This window comes from Takifugu flavidus, chromosome 13 (genome assembly GCF_003711565.1).
Source record: "Takifugu flavidus isolate HTHZ2018 chromosome 13, ASM371156v2, whole genome shotgun sequence".
NCBI classification, from domain to species: domain Eukaryota; kingdom Metazoa; phylum Chordata; class Actinopteri; order Tetraodontiformes; family Tetraodontidae; genus Takifugu; species Takifugu flavidus.
In genome coordinates, this window is record NC_079532.1 from 8,343,259 (window position 1) to 8,356,702 (window position 13,444).

General features: G+C 51.5%; 1 protein-coding gene across 3 annotated transcripts in view; it reads right to left on the minus strand.

Annotated features, from left to right (window-relative positions):
* Nucleotides 1–13,444, minus strand: part of syt7a (synaptotagmin VIIa) — a 58,343-nt gene that overhangs the window by 27,506 nt on the left and 17,393 nt on the right. For 2 of the 3 annotated variants that reach the window (XR_008953219.1, XM_057051196.1), the window contains exons 2-4: nucleotides 9,362–9,465; nucleotides 3,646–3,725; nucleotides 2,367–2,501 (exon numbers count right to left, since the gene is read on the minus strand). Coding sequence is in view for 2 of the 3 variants with exons in the window: in XM_057051196.1 (XP_056907176.1) it covers nucleotides 2,367–2,501; nucleotides 3,646–3,725; nucleotides 9,362–9,465 (319 nt within the window). In the remaining variant the exon portion in view is untranslated. The remainder of the gene's footprint in view (nucleotides 1–2,366; nucleotides 2,502–3,645; nucleotides 3,726–9,361; nucleotides 9,466–13,444) is intronic. The other variant, XM_057051198.1, reaches the window with a different exon arrangement.

Below are 13,444 nucleotides of genomic sequence, written 5' to 3' on the forward strand. Positions count from 1 at the left end.
GATTACAGCTGCCAGCATTCACTAGCGGCGACAGTGTGTGGACATCGGCTGCTCAGCTCTTACTCTCCCGTTCATTTATGTGTTTGAAATCTGCAGCATGCAATAAAAAGAGGAATTCAGAGGGGGGAAAGTCAGGCAAATGGAGGAGAATGGAGGTGCTTTATGAGCAAATAATGGATTCATCGAGGGAGACTGCGGTAAAGACAAGCGTGTTTGTTCCTATAAAGACATCTTTACATCTGGAATTTGCTCATCACTTCATTAATAACAGCAATATAATAGTTCCGACTCCTAAAGGGAGGCGCCCGGCGCAGGAACGATCCAGCATTTCCTGTGAAATTGGACCTCTTAAAACTCCTGAAGCTCGTGTCTGCTCAGACAAAAGAGATGATCAAGACTAAAGCACAGTAGTGCCCTCTGGTGACACCACCAGATTAATTAATATGCACGCCGCTTCTGTTCCCCCTGACAAAACAGTGGAAGCTAATAGGATGTCAGTCATGCGCGTGTGTGTCTGTCTGCGTGCTACACTTTCATCTTCTCGTCCTGAAGGTCACCTTTCACATTTAATTCTGACCAATTGACCTGACAGTGCGCGTGGATCGGTCATCAATCACAGCATTGGCGTTTGTTGGAGCGACGGTCAGTGCAGGAGACGCGAGCCGCGTTCGTCGAGGTCATCAGAAGAGGCGTGTTCACGTAATGACGTGCGTAAATGGGACCGACTGTGCGGTTTAAAACGGTGTCTTCGGACGGCTGCTGTGGTGGAAGATAAAGTTGGGCGCTGAAATATTACGGTATTGAACATCCAGCACCATAAATACAAACATAGATTTTACGGGAAAGCTACCCTGTTTGATAAATGAGGGCAGGTGTCACGGAGATTGAAGGCTGCTGATCTCGGGGGAATCTAAAACAGGAAATGATTTCCCAGCCGTGTGTCGGCGTTAGCGACACTTTATGGGTCGGAGTCGGGAGGTCGTCTCTAGTCTCTCCCACTTTAAAAAGGCTCGGGGTCAAAACGCCGCCTTATTTTAATTGGATAACCTGCCTTTTTCCTGAATAATAGCAGCTTAATGTGGCGCCACTGCGGCCCTGCCTTTATCGGTTTTTCACGGGGGAAAGGTTAAGACTTTAAACAGAAGGCCGGAGGGCTTTGCAAATAGTAAACAAAACGCCAGCGCGCAGGTCTGAAGCCGGTTGGGATCAGCATCCATTATCTTCAGGCGAGGATTTGCAGACAGTAATCCATTCATAAACACACTGCTGCTGCTCTCCAGGCAATCTCACACGTGGCCCCCGACAGCTAGGTCTATTAAAGATGACCAGTTATTAGAGGGTGGATCAGACTGGCAGCAAGCTGTCTCCACTAACGCTCCTCTCGGGGCCCGCGGGGAGTTGGGTGCGACCTTGCAACCGCTCTATTAAACCTCTTATTTCGCTCATGAAACCACTTTTACCTCATCTCCCTTTACGATGGAACGGTCAGGTGTGTACGTTGGATTAGATAGATATGGGGTAACTGAGGATCAGAGAGAAGCCACAGACAGATGTGAACCACAGGTGAACACTGGCACCTGGTGTAACGGTCAACCCTCCACAACCACTTTGGATCCACACAAGCAAAACCACAGAGATGCACAGAGGCGGTGGGTTAAAGCACAGATGTCTGTAGCAGAGAGGCTACAAGGGTTGTCCGTCTCCATGGTTAGACCCCATGGGAGAGAGGTTAGAGCTCAGGAGTTAGTGGCACCGGCAGGGCTGTAGGGAGTAGGGGGCATCCCAACGTGCGCCTCCGTCTCCGTGAAAAGGTGACGAGAGATGAGCCTGGGGGTGTTCCAGGCCTGGGCTGTCAAATGGCCGTCGCAGGGACGCTTTAATGTGCGCGTGTGACATTTCCTACGCTCACATTTCCCCAGCAGATTATGAGTAATCATTAGTAACCATCGCTGGCCTCCGGTCCACTTGATTGGGTGGGTTGTTATGGGTGCCATTACCATCATCCTTGATGGAAATCGCATTACACATCAATACAGTAATAAAAGAAATGTGCAGTTTGCTTGGCATTTATGAAAAAAAGAAAAGAAGAAAAGGCCTTTTGGCTAAATATGACTTGTGAGAAAATTGTCTCCGTGGGCAAAGAGAAATAATAAAGAATAATGAAACTAGGTGGATTTAATAAGCTGTCAGGCGTTGTAGCGTCCGCATTCAGCGGCCCAGTCTAATGAGGTGGTCGCTGGCCAGCTGGGGGATGAGGGATGGAAGAGAGGAGGAACGGGGGGGAATGGGGAGAGAGGTGGTGCCCCTGCCTCGTTACAGCCCTGCTCAGGGGGGAAGTCTCTTACCAGCCTTGGACCAAGACTCACTTGAGTGTGAGGCGGGGATCTCCGTATGGGGCATAGGGAGAAATGTTTAGTACGAACTCCTTTGGCGGATAGGAGCTCCACCTCTGCTGCACTGTGCTGCTGTCATTGTTATTCCAAAAGTCTCTGTCTAGATCACTGCGGCCAAAGAGAGAGAAAGGTCAGAGCAACACAACCACAGGCAGCCCCGGCACCGAGCAAGCGTCCGCGTCCTCCCGCCTTCAGGAGCCGGGCTCGGTTTGAGGAGGAGGGGGTCGCTTTTACAGCTGCATCAAAGGAATTATTCAACATGATAAGAATGCAGGACCACATTACCGTCTATTTGTCCACCTGGTGATGAAAAGTCACAATTACAAAATAAAAAGAAAGAGAGGGGGGGCAGCCTGGAGGGGGGAAAGACAGTCACAAAAGCTCCTCATAAAGCAGCCTGGAGAAAGACACAGAAACACAGCAGGTATGCAGCCAGAAAGGTCCTGAGTTCATGGAAACATACAGCGGGTACAGTCTGTTCGCCACCTCTGACAACAACATTAGAGGGAAAACGTTAAAAAACTCGCTTCCCGTCTCCGGCGAGAAACACACGAGCGAACGAGGTGGAAAAGAGGACAAAGGGTGAATCAGTGTGGCCGGCGGTCAGCGGACAGAGCGGGGGGGCAGGTGCACACAGAGAGAAGGTGGAAGCTGAAATGACCAACAGGGCGCAGCGGCGCTGGAGCCGGTGAGAGAGAAAATGCCCACGTTTACCAAGACGCTCCCCTCGGAGGACATTCACAGAGTACAGGCGTTAAGCAGAAACATTCACAGACGCCCGAGACGACAGGCGGCTACGGGAGAGAAGTCGTGATCAGCAGGTTAATGGAGGCATTTTGTGGATTTAAGCACCTCGCTAAAGCTGACATTTGCTGCGACTGACCTACGGCCTTGATTCATCAGGAGAAGAAAAGGCCTTAAACTTAGATTCAGCCCTGGAAAAAAAAACAAAAACCTGTGATTTCAGAGAAAAGCGCAGCGGCTGTTTCACCGAGACCACTTTGAAGGCACCGCAGATGCCTTCGGGGAGACTTAAAACCCATAAGATAAGTCAGAGAGTGGACTCACCCCGCCCGGATCCTCACCGAGATAACCGGGACGTTATCTGCTGGACTGGTTAATTGGCTAACCTTTCATTTAAGGGCAGATTGGGCTGATTCTTATTTCACTTTCTGCTTTGTTTGTGTTGGGACATCAAGGGAAGTCCGTTAGAACCGGATCATTCCACCCCGCCCGGTTCCTGAGCACTTACTTGATGGCTTTCTTCTCCCCTCGCGCACGTGCCGAGTCTGGAGTATCTGCCGCTTCCACTCCTGGCTTATTCCTCTTCCCCTTGAGCCAGGCGGGCGGAGGGGGTGGGGGAGAAAGTGGAGAAACAAAAGGTTAGCTTAGCTTTGAAGCTGCGTTTTGTGAACGTCTCTGCCATCATCTCAGAAAGACTCACGTTTACACCACGGCCTCCTGATTACAACCTTCAAAGCCAAACGGAACCTGCCCCGAGGAGCCATTTCAAACCACCCTCGTCACTCACGCCACCCTGAAATTTACACCGCCGTTGCCTCTTTAAGGTAATCCGACGGGTGCGGCGGAGAAGCCTCTAAAGTCTCTCGCTGGGCCGCTTTTAAATAGCTGGAGCGTGACCTGCTGTAACCATGGAAATGATGGAAGTCTGAACGGAGCCGTGTAGGATGCGTCCTCCTGGAAACGCTGATTACAGCCAGAGGGGTTTCACACACGTCAGGATGCCGGTAAACCCTGCTGACACGGGGCAGGACCAGCCGACGTTGGACAGTAACCCAACCTGGTTCCACCTGCCATGGATGATGAACTCCAGCTTGACTTAACCTGTGCTTCCTCTTTGTGTAGCTTCTGAAAGCAAAGTGTGGTTTGAAAAGAAGTTGGGTTTTGTAACAATACGGTGGGTTTTGATAGAATGTCCTCATGTTCCTTTCACAAGGACAGGACGAGCTCCTCTCTCCGCCCGGAGGGACTATTTCCATCCAATAAAGGGCAGTTTTTCCAAGCATCTGTGCTCAGTTCAGTTAAATAGAAAACTTCTGAAACAATTCCACAGTCATTTTCCTCCATAGTCGGCAGCTCCAGCGAGGAAACCGGTCAAACCTGTACCAGAACCGCGAGGTCCAAGTAGGACAGATACATAACGGGTGGATTTTGATATCATTGGACCTGTTAAACAAAAAAACCACACAGATTTGACAACAGCACTGCTGAGCAGAAAAGATAAAGCCCACAAAGCAGCGCTGAGGCCTGTCACCCGCCAGGAAACAAAGCTGTTGGTGTATAATCAGCTCTAACCTGGACTAGAAAGGTCAACACATGAATAAACATGGCCCTCCCAGGACCGAGCCGGTGCACAGCTGCACCCACCAGGGCTGTCGGGGGTTTCAACAGTCTGATCGACTCCCCAGATCGCAGCCTTCAGCCTCAACAAAGCAGATTTGGCCTCACTTTTGATACACCCGTGTCTCCCAGAGGAGGGACTCAGGTTTGGAAAATTCAGCATTTGTGGTTTTAACCTCCGCCATCAGCCCGCGCCTCAATCCGGCGCCCATTTGGAGGGGGCCCGGGAGAGAGGCGGTGGCCGTGCGAGAGTCCAGCAGGGGAAGAGGAGAGCTGAAAATAGAACCCGAATTTCCAAAGAGGCAGTCGGCAGGAGAGCCAAACCAGGACAGAGCCGGATGGCGAGTGAGACGACGCGACGGGAGGAAGGGACAGGTGTGAAACGTGAGCGGAGCGGAACAGCGAGCGACGGAAAAGCCCAGGTGGGCTGGGCGCGAGGACGAGGACGGACTCAAATCCGCTGCAGTGAGCGCGCCTGCAAGCTGCCCCTCCCTGCTCCACTCAGCTCCCGAACAGACCGACGCCTCTCGTGCATCACCAGAGAGGAGCGAAGCGGCGCCGTGGCGGCGGTGGGGACAAACGTGCCAGAGCTCCGCCGCTCCCAGGACGGAGGCATGAGACAATAAGAGAAATTCAGCTCCGGGTTGCAAATGAGGGTTAAACGGGAGCAGCGGAAGGCTGAGCAATTTCCCTCTCCATCTGCTCCTCAAATCCCCTTGAAAATACTCCGGAATGATCTAAAACGGCGAAGGCCGTCGCACTCGTTCAGTGGTTTGGTGGCTGAGCCGGAGTCACATGACCGAAGCGTGTGCGGTGCATTATGAACTGTAATACCTCTGAGCATCAGAGCCCGAACCCCCCCCACCCCCCACCCCCACCTTGAAATTCTGAACAACTGGGATGTTGGGTCCCCCCATGCGGGATTAGGATTCCATCTGCCTCCGACTGGTCCGACCCTGGATCCCAGCGTGGACAAATGGTGACAACTCTGCTGCCCAGTTGGTCCACAGAGGCAAACGATGATCACTGGTCTCCTAATTCCAAAAGTTGCATGGAGGGAAAAATGACATCACATTTTTGGATCGCGCTCCGGATTCCGAGCCTTATCCCAGGATAAGGAACCGGGAGCGTGAAGTCAGCTGACAGACCGGTGACATCAGTGGATTCCAGTGACAGGGCTGGGAGCCTTCAACAGATCACTGGGCTGGAGCCAAGTCATTGTTCTGTTGCTAACGGACCAACCGGGAACCATCCTGATCCAACCTGGACAGAATGGTGAATTAAGACGAGGCGGTGGCTTTGATGGCTTCTGCTTTGATCTTGTCATCATCAAAACGCTATTCAACTTTAATCCTCGCCAGTCTGCCCCCAGAACTCGGTTTCCTCGGCCCTTCTCACCTCCAACGTGTGGGTACCCAATGTGGATCAAACGAGCTCAGAATCTGCCTTCAATAAAACATTCCCCCAGTCGCTGTCCCATTAGCCTGCAAACGCTAGCAAACAGTATGAATGCGAGCGTCTCCACGGTGGGCGGCTGTTTTTGATGTGTTGCTGACCAGTTCATGTGCCGACTCGTTTACCTGCACGTGCACGATAACCGTGCAGAACTGGACGCCTGGCCAGCCCAGGGTGATGGTGAAAGACATCAGACACGGGAGGAGCCGGAGCGACACCACCGCTGCGGCTGCCTCAGTTGGCAGCGCGCTTCCTTCCGCCACCCAGCTGTGTTTGTTTGCCCTGAATTAGCAGCCAGCAGGAGCGCGCACGTTCACTCGATATTACCCACATTACATCCTAATTAGAAGGGCGTTAACATGTTCGTCCGACGCCGAATCGTTTAACGATAATCTTCAACCGTCACAACATTTTTATTACCTGGATTTCTCTGGAGAAGCGAAACATTTAGATGCATACACAGCCGGGGCGGCTCGAGGCCCCAGATACGCATCATCCTGTTCTGCTGACCGACCCACGATGAGCGTCGATACGCCGAACGAATCGGGCCGGGCCCACCTGCACCCACAGCCGTGTCATGGATCAGGGCTTACAACAACCTGCAGAAGAGCTGCTGCATGCCAAACAGCCGCCGCTGCGCCGGCAGATGCTAGCCGCACGAGCTCCGGCTGACAGCCACTGGAACAGCAGCATCCCAATCATGTGGCCCAGATTATGGTTTTTAAAAAAGAAAAAGGCCTGACGCAGCTGGATCGGGAATTTAGTCAAATACGCTACAAGAAAAAGAGCATCTCGCCTGGCATCAATAAGACTTAGCAGGCAGCAGCTGCAGACAATTGCATTCAATTTTGAGCGCTTCCAGTGGGTTTATATAATAGGAAGACAAGCAGGAGGGAGGCTTCGGGATGGCTGCACATGAGGACTTTTACAATAAATAAAAAAATCACTGCACTAGTTGCCGAAGCTAAAATACCGAAAGCAACGCCGGCCAAAAATGTCCTGTCGACTGACCAATGAATCATAACCCGAACTGGCACGAGCCCACTCACGACTGACACGTGAAGCTGCGGGCAAACGTTTGTCCTTATGAAAGCCGACACTGTCAGAGAGTACACCCGAAAATATCGAAAACCAAGGTTTCAGATGTGGGCGGGCCTCGCGCCTGCGCTAGCTTTACGTAAGAGTAGCTACTGCGCAGCTAATGAGAGGGATGTTTTGTGAGGGGAGCAGAGTAGAACGCCGCAGTGCTCGACTATAAAAAGCCATCTCAGTTGGACCACATTGCCTATGCAAATTATGAGGCATTTACATTGTAATCAAGTGCTTGGGTTGGATAACAGACGACGGGATGAGGGAAGAGAAGGGCGGGAAACATCTGTATCCTGACTTATTTTGGAACAGCAGTTTTAATGGCAGGGAAATAGAACAAAACAGCAAAGTTTGGACTTTTTCCCCTCTAACTTTCTCCTCAAAACCACCTTTTTAGGTGGGTTCTGGCTTGTAATTGGGTCGGCCTGTTGGTTTGTGTTTGGACTGACCTGACCCAGGTCGTTGATGGCCTCCGCTGTAGATCTTTTTTCTTTCTTTTTGTATTGATTAAAAAGCGAATCTGTGCTTCTGCATCCATCGTTAATGTTTTGGCACCTAATGGGAGAAGACGAGCGGTACTGTCATCAATAACACATCTGTTATTATGGAAACGACTGCCATTTTCTCTGTTACTCTTTATTATTTTGTACATTAAAGGGTTTAATGCGCTTTCTCACCAGTGAGCCACTGACTTTTTTCCCCCCCTAAATGTAAGAGGCCAGAAGACTACAAAGGACTTAATTAGCATTTTACTGCGACTCTCCTACATCAGAGGCACGAAAAGATACAAAGACGAACATGCAACAGATAAATGAGGAGCAAACACACCATCCTGTGGGTCCGGTAGGTTCTACTGAACAGGATCATCACATCCACGACTGAAAGGCTAAATAAGCAAATGCTAATGCAGCCAAACCCAAGATTTAGTAAATATAATGATCAAAGGAGAGTCACATCCTCTCTATCCAGTTTCATGTGTCTCCTCGATGTCACCTCTACTGCTCCTTTTAATAAAACGTGCAGGCGCTATTAGCCTGTCTAGCTAGGGCTGGCCAGCATTCCGTTATGTTTTCCCGTCTGATTCATTAATCCCAGGAGTTTCGATTTTTCAACACCAGTCCACTTCATTTTTCTCCCCTCTTTGCTGTATTTTGTAATCATCGTCATGAGGCCGACAAATCGTCATCCTCTGCCACGCCGCGCCGAACAAAATTAGATTCACTGATAGCGCCGCTCCGAAAAAAGACCTCCAGAAATTTCCAAGGTGCTTGAAGGCGAAATATCACCGCCCACAGCAGGAAGCCATTTGTTCACTGCTCCATTTAGTCTTTAGGGGAATAGGAAATGTTTCAGAGATGAAAACACTGCACGGCACATTCCCCCCCCCCCCGTTCATATCCTACAATAACAACATCCAGGAGTCATCTAGACAGTCACCTTTCACGGCCTCAAAAGATGATCCGTGTCTCTGGGAAGAATAAGGAAATCAATCAACTTTAGAGGCACGCAAAGCTAAAAGTGATCGTTGAAGGGAGGCGTTACAGCTCTGCCTAATGAGTGGTTGCCTCTCTAATCAATCACATTTCATAGCACATAATGGCGATGACACGCCCTCTGTTGGAGGTCAGTCTGCTCCCGCCATCACACGGGCCCGATGCCGGAGCCGCTGGAGGTTCTGGTCCGTCCACCCCTCACCGCCGAGACCTCCCGCAGCATTTCAGGTGCACGTTTGAAGTGCAAGGAGGAGAAATTTGAGTTTTGAAGGCCTTTTTGTTGGGGAACAGAGAAGAAAATGGAATTTGAAATGGCTCCCTTTTGAAAGCAGGTTAGAACGAAGGCGAATAAACTCTGGTTCAAGTTCAGGTTTCCAATAAAAGGCCCATTTCTAGCCGCTCAGAACAATCCTGTGAATGCTCCGCGTCTCTCCGGCCTCATCACGCCGCAGACGGACGCCGCTCCTTCCATTCCTCAGTGGAGGTCGGGATGGAAACTTACCTGTTTTTCTCTTTTGAGACCGCGCTGATGAAACCAGTTAGTGATTCTTTGTGCGTTTGTGGACTCACCAGCTTGCGTTGACACCAACCGCAGACGCCACAGAGAGCCACCAGCCAGACAGCGCACACCGTCACTGCCAGAGAGACCAGGAACACGCTGAGGGACACCGAGCCTGCGCACAAACACAACAAACCAGGACAGATGAGCACCGATGCATCTTCTTGGAGTAAAATGCGAACGCGGCGCTTTTCCAGCAGCTTTATATTCATCAGCGTCGCAGGGCCCGGCGCTCCGGTCAAACATGTGCACCCGTTCTCCGGGAGGACTCGGCGCTCATCGCTGCCCCCTTCCTGTCGGAGTAGCGAAGCGCGCTGCAGCATTAGCGTCGCTCGGCTGCGACACGCCGCTGTCATTCTGTCATATTTTGTTAAGTGACGGGCTGAAAGCGGTGGGGGGGGAGGGAGGGGGGGGGGGGCATGCTGACAATACAACAGAGCCTGTGATTAATGGGGATCAGGAGATGCCCAGTGAGAGGAGGCTCTGGAAGAGTCGTAAAAAACACCGTCTATTGCTGCTCGCCTCCGTTTGTGTGTGTGTGTGTTGTGATGATTAACACCTGCACCTGCGCGCCTGTTTACACGCTAGCTGCCGTAGAGCGCTTTAAACCTGGCGCGTCAGCATTTCAACCCGACACCCTCACGCCAGAGGACAAAACAAGGACGCACCGTCGCCGGGTCCAAACTCTTAATCTTCACTGTTGCGCCTGTGATCAGATGCAAGACTGTCAGAGTTAATGCAGTTAGCATTTATAAGAGCTTAGCAGCGGACGCTAACCCGGGCGGCGCCGGGCGTGGGCTTCGGAGGCTGGAGACAGGGTGGGAGGAGTTGCGTGTTCACAGATGCTGGTCTTTCCTCTGACCTTTGACACCACAAGTCACTGCGCTTCTCTTCATCGTCACACCTACAGGTGTAAATATACCAAAGTTCTGCCCCATGACTGTTAAAAGGTTTTGCTTTTACAGGTTTGTGGGTCACATGACCGAGGTAATTAGTTCCCTCAGGTGTTATCCCGCAGGTCCCCGAGGAGGAGACCAGCTCAAAGGGCGCCGGAAGCATCGGCTAAACCTGTTGGAGGAGGAAAACGAGGACGAGAGGCGCACCGAATTCCCTCAAATGCCGTTTTTGAAGTCAGAGCGACACCTGAGGCCACTGGCAGTCGGGTCGAGAGCACCGACGGGTCAACGCCGGCGTTGAAACGCACCCGCAGCGACGCGAAAGGAACTGGCGGCAGGAACTGGGGGTGAATTTGTAAGATGGCGTCAGTAAACAGAGCCGGACCAGAAGAGACGTCCTCAGATTAAAGGATTTGCAGTTTGATCCCTGTCTGCTGCCTGCACATGCACGCTGATATGTCCTTGGGAAAGAGGCTAAAGCCCGAATTTACCCCCAATACCCCAGCGTTGGGGCGAATGTAAGAGCGTTAATCTGGTTAAATGCTGGACTAGTCGGGATATGAGGGAACGCTCCTGGTGTTGCTGTGAAAATGCTCCTCAGTCTGACCCATCTCTCAGAACAGCGGTGGCGTATCTCGCGGTGCCGCGCGGGGGGAAAGTTGGAACATTAGCTTAATTAAGTCGGACACGTTAGGAGCAGATACCGAATCCCAAGAAGAGCATCAGAACCGGGAGGTTCACTTTCAGCTCAGGTTTCCACCAGGAGTTCCTGCACGTCCACCTTTTAATTACAGCCAGGAGTCGATTATTTTGTTAAATATTCTCCTATCTGCATCAGAATGCGCGGGCAGTCCCAAACCGAGCCGTCCATCTGAACCCCTGCGCTGGTAAAGACTGAATGCTAATCACCCGATCGTGTTCCTGATCGTCAGAGTGCAACGGCACAGATAAGATCAGCATAATAGGAACGCTGCCCGAGCCTCACCCCAACACACACACAATTTCTATACAATATTGGAGCGGAATAATGGCATAAAGGCATGTCCATAGCCTGCAGAGCGTTAGAGGGCCGGGGAAAAGAAAAACATCCACTGGCTGGAGGGCGAATATCTACATGTATAGATGTTCAGAAATAGACAGAGGCCGTGGACTATTTTCATCCCGCTACACTATATTCACTGAGAGGTCAATAAAGTTGAGTCCATTACACGGCACAACCACGATGGGCCGTAATGGATCTTAAATAAGGGAAGCTGAACTGGTTTCAAGCTAAGGGCAGCAGTGGTCACGTTAGAGCTAAGTGGTTTACTGATGGATGGTTTTGGGTTTTTTTCTTCTGATGGGACTATAAAGTCAGGTGATTCGTAGCTCCCCCCCCCCCATTGAGAATCCATAGGGTGGGGCGGTATGGTTTATAATTTGTGTCCCGCTCTGAGATATTTACCGCCGGTTTAAAGCTGCGTCCAGAGAGGTCAGGCTTTTATCGGTGGGAAAAGGCTCCGTGATTTATTCCGTTTTTGCAGGCTGCAGGGAAGCCGCGCCGTGTGCCGGCCAACTCGGGGATTTAGAGGAAACGCACTGAAGTATTCGGGAGATATGCAAATCATTAGCGCGGCGGCTGCGGAGACAAACAGGCATCGTTAGTCTAAGAGCAGCCTGCTATCAAGGCAGTCAACATATATTCGCCCTTGAAGAAAACAGAACTTCAAGCTCGGATGCAGCAGGTAAAGCAGCCGGGAGATAAAACAGAGCCGGCGTTTTGAACTAAAACAGGCAGGAAATGTTAAAGGGAAACTGCTCGGATCCCCGTGCACGAGCAGCTCATCTAAACAGGAGATGAATCACAGAAGGGAACCAGTTGCTAAAACTGAAGTGGCCTAAGCAAGCAGTTCAGAACCTTTGATCAGAGGCCTTTAGAAGTCAAAGCGCTCTTCAACACGCGAGTCGTTTGCCATTTGTGGGGTTTTTTCCTGCACATAAAAGAGAAAACAAATGGCGCCGGAGTGAAACGAGGCTGCAATAAAGCCTTCTGCTGAGGACAACAAACGGAGTCGAGCAGGGGGATAAGTACGGACAATTTGATGGTTCGATCACCCAAAATCACAATTCCCTTATTCAGAACGAAGAACGGCCGTTTCAGGGGGGACGTTCTGGAACTAGATGTCCTAGTATTCTGTCATCGAATCTCAGTTTGAAGAACAGCCTTTCAAACGTCTTCAGACCCGAGTGGTTTTCAGTGCTCGGCGCCGTGAGCACACGTAGGTGATCTGGCCCACATGCAGCGAGCTAAGCCAAGCAGAAAGAGAGCGGTCCTTGGGGGTAGGGGAGATGGCTAATTGGACAGGCAGAACTGGAGCAGCGCGTCCAGTCAGCAGAGCTGCCACGCCACATCTGAGGTGGACGAGGGCAGCGCCGCCGAAGACACGGGGGCAGAGCTCACAGCCGAGCCGCCGCTTCAAAGCGCCCCTCCTTGTACCGGAGTCTGGGTCCTGCCCTCTGTGAGCCGCCGCTGGGGCTAATCCTCAGACGTCCCTTGAGGCTGTGATGCTGCACGTGCGTGCGACAGCAGAACGTTACTCCTGGTCCGATACGGCGCCTGAAAGATCTCCATCTGTCTTTTTTCTGAACCATATATCTCAGCGGGAAAATGGACGGCGCCAACGCCACCGATTGCATTTTAATGGGTAAAAGAAACATTTTTCTGCGCGCTGCCGCCTCTTGTTTGTGTGGCCAGAGTGTAAAATTGATTCGGGGGTGGGGGGGGGGACGAGAGTGGCGAATAATCACGGCGCTTCCACCTAAATGACGCTGCTGTGAAATGGCGAGATGACATTTCACAGACCGGTGGCGCTCGCCGCTCGCAGGACGACCTGTTGTTCTTTGATTTGCCCTTCAACGTGTTTTCGTATGTTCCAAAGCCTCAGGACGTGCACGGGTACGACAAACGGTGCAGAGGACAAACGATGGACAGCTTTCGCCTCGTTGGGGACGTAAAGCGTCTCCCGTTTGTGGACATCAATGTGTCCCTTTCTGAGGAGACGGTGGACAAACGGGTCTCCTGAAAGCTGATGTGGTCATCGAGACAAACGCCGCTGTCCTGTCACAACCACAAAATGTCAAAAATGTGACAAAGCCTTTCGGATTTTTCCCCATCGTTCCGTGCAAATCCACGCAGCGCGTGCGGCACGTCGCCGGGAC